The sequence below is a fragment of the Tachypleus tridentatus genome, chromosome 1, assembly GCF_004210375.1.
Source record: "Tachypleus tridentatus isolate NWPU-2018 chromosome 1, ASM421037v1, whole genome shotgun sequence".
Lineage (NCBI taxonomy): Eukaryota > Metazoa > Arthropoda > Merostomata > Xiphosura > Limulidae > Tachypleus > Tachypleus tridentatus.
Window position 1 is genome coordinate 42,430,583 of NC_134825.1, and position 15,661 is coordinate 42,446,243.

Below are 15,661 nucleotides of genomic sequence, written 5' to 3' on the forward strand. Positions count from 1 at the left end.
AACGTTGAATATCTTGTCTTTCATATCCTGGTTATTATTGCCATTTCTAATAAGTAAGGTTATAGACATGTTTTAAAGTTTTCCATCTTCCTCTGGCCCTCTTCACGCCAAACTAAGATTCTGAGTAGCAACTCAGCACTACACAATATTAAAAGCTATAAGAATGGAAAAATGCAGTACTTATAAGGCTTAGATAGGTTACATAATTTTGTACAGTTACATTAAACATGTTTAGTTTCAGCATGTTTCTCATTCGGTCTAAACATGCAAACAAAAAATAAGCCGAAATTAAACACTAAAATTGTAATTCATTATTTCGCCTCTAAGAATTGTTTAATGTACAAGAAATGAGAATACCTTACGTTAAAATAATAATTAAAACAAGTTAACTGCGAAACACGCGAAAAATATAAATAGATTATAATAAATATTTCTTATTTTTTGTGTATAATAATAATGTTGTTTAAAATCGTTAGCACATATTAACAAAAGTTAGCACATATTAAATTAACTAAAGTTAATTTAATTTAGGTTAAATGTAAAAAATAGTCACTAAAATATGTATTTAAACAGATTGTAAATAGTTCTCTGTAGGTATGTATGTTTAGAATTAAGCACAAATCTACACAATGGATTCTTTGTGCTCTGCCCATGAAGGGTATCAAACTCGATTTTTAGCGGTGTGAGTCAACAGATGTGCCACTAGGGGACATTCTCTGAAGATCAATCAAACAGCACTATTTGACTTTGTTGAAAAATGCCGAGCAGAAAAACGTTTACAGCGCTAAAAAACAGGTTTCGATGCCCGTGGAGAAAACAACACTGATAACTCATTGCGGGACCCGGCATGGCCAGGTGGGTTAAGGCGTTCGACTCGTAATCTGAGGGTCGCGAGTTCGAATCCCGGTAACACCAAACATTCCTCGCTCTTTCAGCCGTGAGGGCGTTATAATGTGATGTTAAATCCCACTATTCGTTGGTAAAAGAGTAGCCCAAGAGTTGGTGGTGGGTGGTGATGACTAGTTCCTTTCTCTCTAGTCTTACGATGCTAAATTAGGGACGGCTAGCGCACATAGCTCTTGAGTAGCTTTGTGCAAAATTCAAAAACAAACAAACACATTATTAATTTATATGTAAGAGCTCATCTAATAACTTTATACCTCTTCTTAAGCAGAAATGTGATGATATTTGATCAATAAATTCACTCTTGTCAAAGCCATTAAAAGGTTTTACTTCATCGATAAACACGTTATTTCGTTAACTACAAAATGTAACTTGCATGAGTACGACGACTACAACATGCTTTCAGACCTGTAAATTTCTTGGAGCCACAAGTAATTTACTTTACGTTGAAAGTTTTATTAACGTACAGCATCAATAAATATTCAAATTTACTTCTAATCTTTATGCAATTTTTTCAGTTATATTTCTTAATTTTATGAACAGCCTTCGCCTTATTCTGAAGCTCATGAACATCGAGAAATATGTAAAGGCACGGTATTAAAGTTTAATAGTTATCTAAATAAATACATTATTTTATAAACTCTGCTAAGGCTGGAAATAAAAAAGACAAATACTAAACAAATAATGTAGCAGGGTAGAGATAATTGTTAAAAAATCAAACATTAAGTATCCACGCTGTTTCTTCAAATCATAAAGTTCGTTTGTCTTTTGAATTTCGTGCAAAGCTACAGAAGGGCTGCCTGCGCTAGCCATTCCTAATTTAGCAGTGTAAGACTAGAGGGAAATCAGCTAATCATCACCACCCTCCGCCAACTCTTGAGCTATTCTTTCACCAACGAGTAGTGAGATTGACCGTCATATTATAACTCCTCCACCGCTAAAAGGTCGAACATGTTTGGTGTGATGGGGATTCAAACCCGCCACCCTCAGATTACGAGTCGATTCCCCTAACCATCAGTCATGCTGGGTCCATCTAAAGTTAAAAGTTAAAATTGATACTTGAATAGCATTCCATGTTGTGTAAACAGATTGTGTCTTATTATTTTTTAAAACATCTACATTACTCTGAATAGCATTCCATGTTGTGTAAACAGATTGTGTCTTATTATTTCATTAAGTTGTTTATTTGTTTGAAGTCAAGAACATGCTGCAACAACGGGCAATCTGTGCTCTGCCCACTATGGGTATCGAAACTCTGTTTTTAGCGTTACATGTCCGCAGACATGCCGCTGTTCTACTTGGGAGCATTTGTTAAGAACAATGTCCTTTTTACATCCAGTAATTTTCAAATATTATATGATCAAGTTATCTTAAGAAAATAATATTTTCTCTCAACGGTTTCCATCTGGTGTGTGAAGAATGAAATGAAATGAAATAAAGTGTTGTTCAGGGAAATTAAATTCAAAGTTTGCTCACCGATGAGAATTTTTTACTTACTGACCTTAAAAGAGTTAACACATTAGATAAAATCAGTAATATATGTGAATTAAACATGTTAATTCATGATACATTAACATTTACATTAAACATGATATTCATGACGGTGATTATATTTTACCTCATGACGGTTTAATTTTTAAAATAATTTTAGTAAATATTATAATATTTCATTGCCTAAAATTCTAACCTAGCGTGTTTAGCATAGTTTTACTAGATTATTACATAAACATTGCATTAATATTTTCAAGAATGACTGTATAAACATAATTATCATTTGTTAAGCGGTTAAAGGAAGAAATATAACACATAACTGCCCAGTGTTAGTTATATATCTTTTATTTTTGTGATAAAATTAGCTGAAATGAATCAAACAATTACATAAGCAGTCAGAGATCACGCAGCTTGGATAGATGAACGTTCTCATGGTTACGAAACCTATAAGAAAAGCATGTTAACAAAATGTTCCATGGCAAACAAATAACATTATTCATTAAATATTGAAAAAGGCTTTTCACTGCACCTTAGTCGTAATAACCAAGGACAACAATACCCATGTAAACACCCAAAACATAATATTCGTTATTTTTACAATAGAGTTAGAGAATAAACAAAATTTACTCTTCAGATAAAAAAAAATTATTTTGACCTTGAGGCTTCATCAGGGTTTTCTAGTAATAGCCTTCATGAAGCCTCGTTATTATTATTATATAGAGAGTAAATGATTATTTTTTTCCTATCTTTATTCTTAAAATGTTTAAATATCTGCGCAACAATTTTGAATAACAACAAAATATTTGTTACCTCTTTAAAAACTTAATACATTAACATTTTACAAATAATGTAACCAAATTATGTCACCGCAAGAAATATTGGTCAAATTTTTTTCTTCTACATTAATAGTATTAAATAAAATTTAAAAAAAGGTTTAAAATATTTTATATTAGAAAACAAACTCAGTGTTCAAACTGTGTAGTAATCATTGAGAAATTCACAAATGTTTAATTCGGTTAATGGTCGTGGGTGGTTAAGTTTCTTCACCATGTTCGCAATATATATTTTATATATTTAATTATATTATATATATATATATTAATATACAAATAATAAAACAATTTACAATAACAGTTATTACAAATGATGATTTATGTACAAGAGTTTTACAAACTTAAAAACAATATCGAGTCTTTTTTCTGATCAGGAACTTCCTTGATATTTTATCGAAGGTTCACGTGAACGAGTTACTTTCGAGTTGATTTAGATAAAATTCACTTAATCGGGAGATAGCTAGCTCTGAGTTATTCTAATTTCACCGGCCACTCGCTGAGTTATTCCACCATTGAAGTTTTATAATGTTTTAATAAAAATACTAATGGTCGATGTAAATCCACTGAAGTTAAATGGTTTGTTATGTTTGAAATTCATAAACGTTCCTGGTGAAATATATGAAGTTTACACATTAAAAAGCATTAATCACAGTTATAGCTTCCGAGATGTATAACACTCCAACTACAGCAAGCTAATAATATGTACTGTCTCTTGGCGCGTCGCGTTGGTTACGTTTAATAGATGTGAGGAGTGTTTCTGGAAACTTCAGTTTACCCAACGATATGAATAAGACATAAGACATCGTTGTTTAGTATAACGGATTTAATGTTATACTTTTACTTTGATATCAATGTTTGTTACAATTTAATATATGTTTACAAATGTATGTAACTTATATTGTTAAATGTCTACTACGCAAGTCCCATCTGTTTTCTAAATTTTAGAAGATTTTCTAGTTTAATAATAAAAAATATATGTTTTATGTTGATGCATACTGACCTTTTTTAAACGTCTCCTTAAAGTTTATAAATCAACACGCGTAGTGACAGTTTAATAATATTGTTGGTCTACTACAGCCAAAATACTATATGCTTCGGAAGCAATAATTGTGACAAACGCTTATTAATCGGGAAACAACAGAAACATTTTGACCAGAAACATTTATAGATTCTGAACGTTAGAAACTTCATTGAATGAACTTTGGACTAAGTATTTCTACTAGGACATTAGATATTTTCGTCGAAAAAAAAAACTCACGTTTGAAGAATAGGGCTTGCTAGCATTTCCTTCAAGTGAAATGTATCAACATAAAATTAATTTGCTCCTCGTGAACCGCCGACAAAATATTCAGTTCCAGACTAGATTGAAGGCTTGATTTGTTTGTAACTTTGTAAAACTTTTGTATATAAATTATCGAATGTAATAACCGTTATTATAAACTGTATTGTTGTTTGTATATTAAAATATATTTGTATTAAGAAAGAAAATTGTGTGTATCAATCTTGTTGGCAAATGTCGTGAATTTAATACATATTGTCATCTAATTAACTTTTAAATTCAAATTCAAACTTCTGGCTAGTTGAAATCGTAATACGTAGTAAGACGGGGATTTGTTCAAGATTCATTATAATACATAACGTACTTCATACCAACATTGTCATATTGTTATTAAACCTCCAAATTTGAGTAGACCAGTTAGCCACATACACACACTGATATTTATAAAATAAAGCAAAAGTACCACCCGACCACACATTCAACATTCCATGAAGTCCTATTTCGGTTTATAAATTATGAACACCTATAGACGTTTCTGTTAGATTCAGCTGCAGAATCATCCGTTAATTATCTGTATTAGGGTTCGTCACAAACATTCACTACTTTAACTCAATAAGCTTAGAATGTATTTCGTTTAACTAAAACCAGTCTAGATGGTTTGGGCAGTTAAAACAGCCCATTAATTTCCTTAACAGTCGTTACATAAATTGTTCGTTAGAATTACGCCATTTCAAAGCTAGAAGACAGCTAACTCTTCATACAACATGTATTAACGAAAATAATAAAAACCAAGTTATCTTTCAAATGCACTAGTATTTGTTTCACTCACGCACGAAGTTAAACAAAATATGAATGAAACTTCAACAACGAACGAAAGCGAAACGAGTATATGCCTAGAAGTCAGGGAAATAAAAATGTGACAAACGATAGGCTAATATAGAAATAACAAAGAATAATTAAAGTTTCGTTCTCATATAAATAAATTGCCACTAGTATATTTTAATGGTTTGCATTATCTTAATTTTACTTCATGTTCCCTTTCATTTTTTCGTTTTCTAATACGCTTATGAGAGTTTCCAAGGATACTATTCAAACTAACAATATTCCCAGTATTTTATATTTGTATTTATATGGCTCTCACATAAATTTTTCGAGAAACACTGTGAAAGTAAAGCCATGTCAGATATAAATTCATTTCATCGAATTATTTACCCTTTTTTACGATTGACAAGGATAATATTATTTACCAATTGATATTGTGTTAGAATATTGAATTTATTATAAACATAGAAGGATATATATGATATATGTAGTGCTTTGATATTTTATTGGCATGTTGTTCATTTTTAATATATATTTTGCATGATCGAAAGAAATTACGTTTTTAAATAAATAAAACTTTATAATTTCATTTATTTCTTGTTTTCTAATTTACTAATTTTTAAGTTTTACTTGTAATTTTTATTACATAAGACAACTAAAATTGTACTTGATTCTCCTTGCATGTTCTAATATTTGTCTCAAGAAAATATATATTTAATATAATGTAGTGATTATAATTGAAAATAAAAAGAGTTTATTTTTAAACATAGGAATTTATAAATAAGTAACTAACTGGTGATTTTAAGACTTGGTTGTTTAGCCACATTTTATGATGGTTCCTCCAAATAACATTTTCGTATTTAAAGATGCCTCTTCTCAAGTGGCTTTATGTACTTTATGCACTCTATACTTAACAATAAATAAACAAACAATTGTGTGAATTTGTTTTTAACTATACATAAAGTACTGATTCTTACAAAATAGGGGCCCGGTATGGCCAGGTGGTTAAGGCACTCGACTCGTAATCGTATTATTGTTTTGAATTTCGCGCAAAGCTACACGAGGGCTATCTGCGCTAGCCGTCCCTAATTTAGCAGTGTAAGACTAGAGAGAAGGCAGCTAGTCATCACCACCCACCGCCAACTCTTGGGCTACTCTTTTACCAACGAATAGTGGGATTGATCACCACATTTTATCGCCCCCACGGCTGAAAGGGCGAGCATATTTGGTGCGACCGGGATTCGAACCCTCGGATTACAAGTCGAACGCCTAAACACGCTTTGCCATGCCGGGCCCACTTTTAGAAGAAGAATTCCAGTTTATTATCTAAAAAGTGCCATTGCTGTTTTCCAGGTTTATGTGGAATGGATAGTACAACAATAGTTTAAGGATAATGATAAACAATTCGCTGCAGACGATTACTGTTACTGACAAAAATAGCAGTATCCATAAATAAAGAAATAAAATAATGAAGACCACAATACTCAAACAACAGTTTCTTTAGCAAGCTAAATATTAAATCAGCTTGTGACTTACGAGGGGACACTGGAAAAGGAAGCTCTGTAAATAATGTTAATTACAGAAATATTGACCTGAAGTTTTTGTTTATTTATCAGACTTAATTGTGAAGACAGCTGGAAAATGTTCTGTAATTTTATATAAATATGTCGCATCAGGTAATAGGTAAAGTTAGAAATAATGGCAAGCAGTTCTGATTAGGAAGTCTGCTCTACACATTCTAACGATATTTGCTAATTGTGTCAAAATTTATTTTAAAGTACGACTACACTTTTGAGCAACTCTGATGGGAAGTTCTGTTCGTTTGTTTGAATTTTGCCAAAAGCTACACGAAGGCTATCTGCGGTAGCCGTCCCTAATTTAACAGTGTAAGATTAGAGGGAAGACAGCTAGTCGTCACCACCCACCGCCAACTCTTGGGCTAGTCTTTTACCAATAAACAGTGGAATTGACCGTCTCATAGTGGCGCCCTCATGTCTGAAAGGACGAATATGATTGGTACGACGGGGATTCGAACCAGCGACCCTCAGATTACGAGTCGAACGTCTTAACTCAACTGGCCTTGCCGGGCCGGAAGTTCAGATCATACGGGGTTTTTATTTTTGTATTAAAGTACGAAGGATGTAAGAGATAAAGAAATTGTTCGATTTGTCTCTTCTTAAAACGTTCTCTGTATAATTATATGTTCTTAAAATGTTCTCTGTATAATTATACGTTCTTAAAATGTTCTCTGTATAATTGTATGTTCTTAAAACGTTCTCTGTAAAATTGTATGTTATTAAAATGTTCTCTGTATAATTGTATGCTATTAAAATGTTCTCTGTATAATTGTATGTTATTAAAATGTTCTCTGAAAAAATTATATGTTCTTAGAACGTTATCTGTACAATTGTATGTTCTTAAAACGTTCTCTGTAAAATTGTATGTTATTAAAATGTTCTCTGCATAATTATATGTTTACTCATTAACATGAACACATTCAAGATGTTCACGGATTTCTTTTTGTTTCTCGTCATTGGTGGAGTTTCAGTCAACACGTTTTTGTCCACCAATAACTGAACCATGTTTTACTCTAGCGGATGATGAGAGTTGTAATGTGAGGAGAGAGTGCTGTTTTTTTTTTTCGTAGATTGTAACTTAATTAATTTTGTGAAATCAGATTTATTGCTAAGAAATAGGAGAAGTGAAACAACCAATGACACTCAGCTATATATTGTTTAGTTGTCAGACATTTATCGTACTCTTATTTTTTAAACAAGTAGATTAACAATACTTTGAAGACGTATCAGTAATGACTTTCAAAAATCGAAAAATATCTATAGCTTGTATGTCATACTGAATGATCTATACATAGGTCTAGCCTTTTAATACAAATGAGCTATGATAAACGTATTTCTTTTATGGAAAGTATTTTGCAGTTGAAAAAACTGTTTCAAGATTCAAGAGAAGAAACATTAAGCAGCATCACTAGAGTTTTTTTTTTATAAACAATGATGACAATCAACATTTTACTACTAGGACTTGTATTCTATCTCACGATCACATTTTATTTCTGTTTCCGGAAAGTTAACCACTACACTTTAATAAAAGAAAATGTCTTCTCTCTATATATATATGTTATAACTGTAATCATCCGTTAGAGTAAAACGTGATACAATTATTGGTGAAGCAAAACAAACTCGCTAGAACTCAACCAATGACGAGATCCTCACAGAAGTCCGTGAGTATCAGTACACAATAATTGAATATGGCAAAAACTTGTTAAAAACAATAACCTTTAAATAATACATACTCGTAACCAGAAGAGACAAACCGAATAATTATATTTACTGTCTCGTGCGTTAGTTACACCTTACAACACAAATAAAAAAGTCATAAAAATATTTTACCATCAAAGTTGGCAACAAATTAAAAACAAACAAACATTCAAGAAAAAACTTTAACATATTCATCTATAAAAAAGAAATTCTAACGAAATCTATGTGCTTCTACATTTATAAACTACAAACTTCAGATAATTTTTGCGTCACCTTGAAATTTTAGTCTGAGAAAGTGCTAGTGTGCAGCATTTCTGTAATGTTCTCATAACTGACATCCACCATGAAGAATTAAACCCCCAATTTTAACGTTGCAAATTCGTAAACTTACCGCTAGTCCAGCATAAGATAGGTACTTTTAATTTTGTAGCTACTGTTACAGGTAACATCTGATGTTTTAGTATTATTAACTTTTCGTAACATATTTTTCAGGTATTTCCTAAAATTAGCCTTAAACTGTTCTTGTTCAAAATAGAAATGGCCCATTCCGTAGAAAACCAGAAAACACCAACAGCACTCTTTGGATAATAAACTGGAATCGTTCTGAGAAAGTATATAATAAACACCAAAGATACCAGAAAGATACTCCACTATATTTGTCTAAGGCGTTTAGTATTGTTTTTACAAATATAAATGTTTGTTTTGAATAAGAAATCTTTTTACGTTTCATAAACGATAAGTGTTGTTCTCCCATCATAAAAACGTTGCACTAAGACCCACGATTTTTTGGTTAAAGACAGACTTTGTCCAGATCTAAAAAGAAACCATTCATATGTGCGATGTATTAGACAATGTAACCTGAGGGTCGCGGGTTTGAATCCCTGTTACATCAAACATGCTCGCTCTGTCCGCCTTGGGGGCGTTATTATGTGACGGTCAATCCCACTATTCGTTGATAAAAGAGTAGCCAAAGAGTTGGCGGTGGTTGGTATTGAATAGCTGCCCTCACTCTAGTTTTGCACTGCTAAATTAGGGATGACTAGAGCAGATAGCTCTTGTGTAGCTTTGCGCAAAATTCAAAACAAAACAAAAGACAGGCTTACACATTTTGTGGGTGAACGACCAGTTTTAAACATACTAGTTAATTAATTGTACATAAATTCCTATGTTCAGAAAATGATTATTTTCAATTTAAACACCTTTTCATAACAAATATATATTTTATTGAGATACATATGCATACTTATGCGAAAACTGAAATATATTTTTTTATTTAAATAACTTTGAATAATATTTAACAGGTTAGTAAAATTAAAATAATTAATATAAATATACAGTTTTTAGAAATGAAAATAAACCGCATTCTTTACAAGAATCAAAAGTAACCTTATGTCAAAGTAGAACCCTAAATAACAAGATAAAGATAACCGCTATTGGTCAAATTCAGAAAACAACAACATTTAGTTTTAGACTGAAATAAGATTCAGAAATATTTATACACAAAAGTAAACCAGAAGTGAAAATTTTCTCAATGTACAGCTTGCATATTACAAACAAACCATTCATATGTGCGATGTATTAGACAATGGATAAATACTCTTTGAGTTTTACCGTGAATACTTAAATTAGAATTACTTTCCGTAGTATACTTTGTCCAGTGAAGAAAAACAATTAATTATAGAGTGAACGAAGTTCATAATAAGCTTCTAAATCTACAAGGAATACATGGCCAAGTGGTTAGGGCGCTCGACGTGTAATCTGAGGGTCTCTGGTTCGAAACCCCACATGTTCACCCATTCAGCCGGTGGGGCGTTATACTGTGACAATCATACCTCTATTCGTTAGTAAATTAGTCGAAGCGTTGACGGTGATAACTAGCTGCCTTCTTTCTCGTCTTACACTGCTAAATTATAGACGACTAGCGCAGATAGACCTCGTGTAGCTCCGTGCAAAATTCAAACCAAACAACCAGTATTGAAAGGAATTTAGTTCTGAAGTGATCCAATGTTAGGAATTACCTTTTAATGCTACAGCGAATAAAATGTAGATTAACTTTCTTTTAAAAGACTGTACAACTCAGTTGAGGGTTAATGCAATTTATAATGTATAAAATAATAATAGAAAAAGTAAATTTAAAATCATGAAAGATAAAGTTTTCTTTTTTACCAAAGTCCCCGTCCAGTACAACAATTAACCAGTGATGCACAATATTTAGGTTTAGAAGAAACGATTTAGTTTAACAGTTAAAAAAATTCATAAGTTAATCTCCTTCAATAATATAATGAATCAAGGACTAAAATAACCTTCTCTCAATCTAAAATAAAAAATAACCTTGGAAATTTTGTTGGCTACGTTCATAAGAAATTTTTGGCTTTGAGACACACCCAAGTGAGAAATAACCTTGTTAATACAGCAATAAACAACAATAATAACCTTAATATTTAAATATTTGTTGTTGTTAAGCTCAGATCTATACAATGGAATATATCTTCTCTGCTTATAGTGGGTATCGATATCCGATGTTTAGCATAATACGCCTCAAACGTATTCCTGAGCCACTTGTGATCACGTGTATACATATATATATTCAGTGTACATCTTGTGGCTTAGAAGAAATTACCAAAAAGCAAGGGCAACCTTTTAATACTACATTTCATCAAAAATTAAAAAAATACTTCCTACATAGAAATGTAAAACAGAATGATTAATAGAACTAATTAGGGAATAAAACGTAGGCGTATTAAAAGTCGGTGAAAATAACCTTTACTGATGTGAATCTCTTTTCTTCTTCCTACTCTGAAAACGTCTGTTCAAAATTATCATTATAAAGTTCATGGTCAATCTCACTAAAAAAGTAGCCTGAATGATTAGTGTTAAGCTAAATTATGGATGGGTCGATATATCTTTGCACAAATTCAAAATCAAACAAACATACTAAGTGAGCCCTGAGAATATGCACCTGAGTAACCTTGTTGACATCTACTCGATTTGTGTCATTGAACGCATAAGAGGTCAAACAACACAATAAGAAACTATCTCTTATTTTGAGTGTACTTCAACCAAGCTATACGAAAGTAACATGTTAATGGAAGTATTTCTTAAATTATTTTATCAAGTGTATTCTACTAATAATCCGGCATGGCCAAGTGGTTAAAGCACTCAACTCGTAATCTGAGGGTGGTAGGTTCGAATCCACCATGGCTGAAAGGGCGAGTATTGGGTGCGATGGGGGATTCGAACCTACCACCCTCAGATTACGAGTTGAGTGCTTTAACCAATTTGTCAGTGTAAGACTAGAGGGAAGATAACTAGTCATCATCACCCACTGCCAACTTAGGGACGGTTGACACAGATAACCCTGTGTAGGTTTGCGAGAAATTCAAAAGCAAACAAATACTTTACTAAAATTTTAATTTAACAGTTTGGATCAAACACTCCTTTTCTGAAAGAGCCATGATCTAAATTACTGGGACTTCTCACACTTAATTATATTCATAACTCACCCAACCGACGAATGTGAAGCATCACCTGGTGTCTACACTGCTTAAACTACTTGTTGCTCACTCCACTGGTAAGAGGCTGGAGACGGCGATCGACACTCTGGATGGATACGGCACTTTACAGCCTCTTTTTAGACCGGTATCTTTATTGGGGGTGTGTATCGAACTTGTCGCAAAGTTCTGCGTGTGCGTAAAGCTCGTCAACGATTGGCTGTTTCAGTTTCAACACGTGTCAAGAATGTGTTTTCGTAAAAGTCTCGGTGCTGCATTCAGGTTTGGAAGCAAACTGTTGATGAGAGGTGAAAAAATATAAATGTAGGATATTTATAACTACGTGTAATGGAAATAAGTTGCTTTAGCTGAAAGAAAAAATAACACGTTTAATCAATCTTCAAAATAAGTTAGAACCGTTTTGTGACACAATATAAACATGGGACACAATGCGTTTTTAAACCTCCACAAACATTACGTGGGCGGAATAACTTTGCTGAACAGTGATAAATCAAAGGTCACAGAAAAGAGCTTTAGCAAATATGAACCGTATCTGTCAATACATTTATTAATGTAACTTGTGTTTTTTTTATTTAAACTCACATCCACGTCTTTCAAATGTTTAGAAGTCTGAATTTAATAGCTTATTTCTGGCTACATAATATATTTATAGAAATTCAAAGTTTGAGTTTTATAACTCTGTTTTAGCGCTAACACAAGCGCTTGTTAAAAAAAGATTCATAATTTTGGATAATATGTTATCTCAATTAAAGTTTGCCTTCAACAATAGATACCGTTGAGATTTATTTTGAATATCATTCATATATGTTGATATTTATCCAACAAGGATATTTCTTATATATCTATACCTTGTTCTGTGTGTCTGTCCGTAACGAATATTAAACAACTATCCGACCTTTGTTCACTTTGAAAATTTCTGTGGTTCTTGGATATGCCCTACAGAGACCCTAAAACCTCTTTTTTGTTCGCTTTTCCACTGTGGTGTCTTTGGGTATGGTTCATATCTGGAAAATAAAATAATGTAACAAAATAGTCATACTACCATGGAGAAGCTGACCAGTACGTTGAATCTCTATAAAAGTTATGCTATCATCCAGTTGAACCAACAGACCTATGTAGCGAATAGTGTACGTACACACCGTTCCTTGAAGGCAACGAAATAAAGTCCACGTGTATCGTGGGAACCGTCGCTAGAGTGACTTAAATAATTTACAATGTACTATTTGTGCTGACTTCATTCGAATATATCTTCTCAAACTAAACCGCAGTTACGCTGATACTAGTTCCTAAGAATAAGCATTATACACCTTGATTGGTTTGCAGCTCATAAATTTAAACCAATGCTATCAAACTCATTATGTCCTCACAGTACAAGTTGTGATTTGTTTAACTTATTGTTAATGTAAAGTAAGTTATTCAAAATAGTTTTTTTAATTTATGTTTTTATGTAGGTTGTAGTGGAACAATAAAAACGTACTTGAGCTTCAGATATTTTGAATAGATATATGGATTTCTGATGTTAGTGTTTATGTTAAAGAAAACAACTGATAGTCATTAGCAAAGTTCTAAATCAAAAACATTCTTTTTGTAAAGAGAAACAGCACAGTACAACTAGGTAGTTAGTGCGCTTGACTCCTAATCTAAGGGTCGTGGGTTCGAATTCCCGTCACATCACTCATGCTCACCCTTTCAGCTGTGAGGGTGTTGTAAAATTACTGTCAATCCCATTATTCGTTGGTAAAAGAGAAGCCAAAGAGTTGGCGGTAGGTGGTGATGACTAGCTGCCTTCCTACTAGTCTTACACTGTTAATTTTGGGACGGCTAGTGCCAATAGTTTTCATGTAACTTTTCGCGAAATTCAAAACAAACCAACAAACAAATTCCCTTTCTGTGGCTTCAAATAAATGTTTTGGTGGTTCATACCATCTTGTTGTCAACACATTCTGTTTGTAACTCTTTTATAATTTGTGCACGTTTAGAATTGTTTTCTCTGTTTTTTTGCTGAAGTTCGTACAAAGCTACTCGAGGACTGTTTGCGCTAACCGTCCCTAATTTTGAAGTGACAGACGCGAAGGAAGCCAGCTAATCAACATCTCTCACCAGCAGCTCTTGGACTACTCTTTATCAACTATCCTCTGACCAACAAATTGTGGGTCGAGCGCCCTGGTCATTAGTCCATGCTAGACCCTTTCATAATTATTTCTATTACTATATATCCACAAAAATGTGAATAAAGGAAGTTTAAATATCTCACAGAGCAAAAACAAAATATGTATTTAAATGTTTTCACAGGAAAATATCAGTATTAGTTTATTGTTCGTTTATAAACATTGACAGGAAAATATCAGTATTAGTTTATTGTTCGTGTATAAACATTGACAGGAAAATATGTCATTTCGCCCTTTTCTCAATTCTACTATAAACAAAAAAGGCCAAAAGTAGCTATATTATTGAATAAAACTGATTAATTCGACACTATTGTCGTTGGAAATTGAAACTTTTACTTCGGTAAACATAAAGTTCCATGTACTGACCTGTTTTATTCACGCCAGTAAAACTCACTCTTCCAGTCCTTCAGCTCTGCAAATATATCAAACACAGAGCTGAAAGTTAGTTTTCGTTCTCGTTTCTGTTCAAGTCTTTTTCAGCAATTTTCAAGATATTAACCTCCAATCAGAGCAACCTATTTACCTGGTAATGAATATAACAAATATAATAAACTTTTCTTACATTCTTAATCACAATAATTAAAAATCATTGTTTTATCAGTTTAAAACCTTCGATATTTTCTGCCGTTATCACAATATTTCACGAGGTTCGGCCATATTAGGAGATTTAGGTTACTCCTAAATACACATATTTAGTTTACAATGCAAGACAATATCTGTCATAACAGTCCAAAAGTATTAGCGCGTAATAAAATTAGATATATTGACCAATAGTGTTAATGAAAACAACAATTAAGAAGTAACTTGACACACTTTGATAGCAACAATTAAGAAGTAACTTAACACACTTTACTTAATAATTCTATCTACACACGCAAGCTATTGACTTTAAGCGATTTCGTAAAATTATACTTCTTTGAAAAACGTATCGTAAGAATAAAATGACTGAATTATCTACAACTCTACTTATCCATGTCTTATGACAAATAAAAAAGCTATTAAATGACACCTTTAGTGTAACTAGACAAATACAACACGATGGTGCTTCAACTGTGCCCACTCAAGTCTCGAGGGAATTTACCAAGAGCACGTCCCAAAACAAATATTTATGAAGACACATAATAATAAATTAGAAGAGTGGTGTAATACAAAGAAACCATTTGCTACGCGTACTTTGATGTGTGTCTAACAAAATTACTTGAACATCAAGTTAACTAATCTCTGTCACTTAACAAAACACATGTAGCAGCAAAGGGAAATAATAAATAGAGTTTAGTGTTTTGTAAAAGCCGAAAAGGAAACGTGATAAACCTAAGAAAATTTTGATAATAACAATAAAGCTTAGAAAAGAAAGTTATAGCATTCGTTTATATGGCAA

General features: G+C 32.4%; 1 protein-coding gene across 1 annotated transcript in view; it reads right to left on the reverse strand.

Moving 5' to 3' along the window:
• Nucleotides 1-14,806, reverse strand: part of LOC143247055 (uncharacterized) — a 35,796-nt gene extending 20,990 nt beyond the window's left edge. Inside the window, exons 1-2 of the mRNA XM_076494426.1 lie at nt 14,650-14,806; nt 12,107-12,389 (exon numbers count right to left, since the gene is read on the reverse strand). Coding sequence (XP_076350541.1) covers nt 12,107-12,128 — 22 coding nt within the window. The 5' untranslated portion in view covers nt 12,129-12,389; nt 14,650-14,806. The remainder of the gene's footprint in view (nt 1-12,106; nt 12,390-14,649) is intronic.
• Nucleotides 14,807-15,661: the final 855 nt, after the last annotated feature.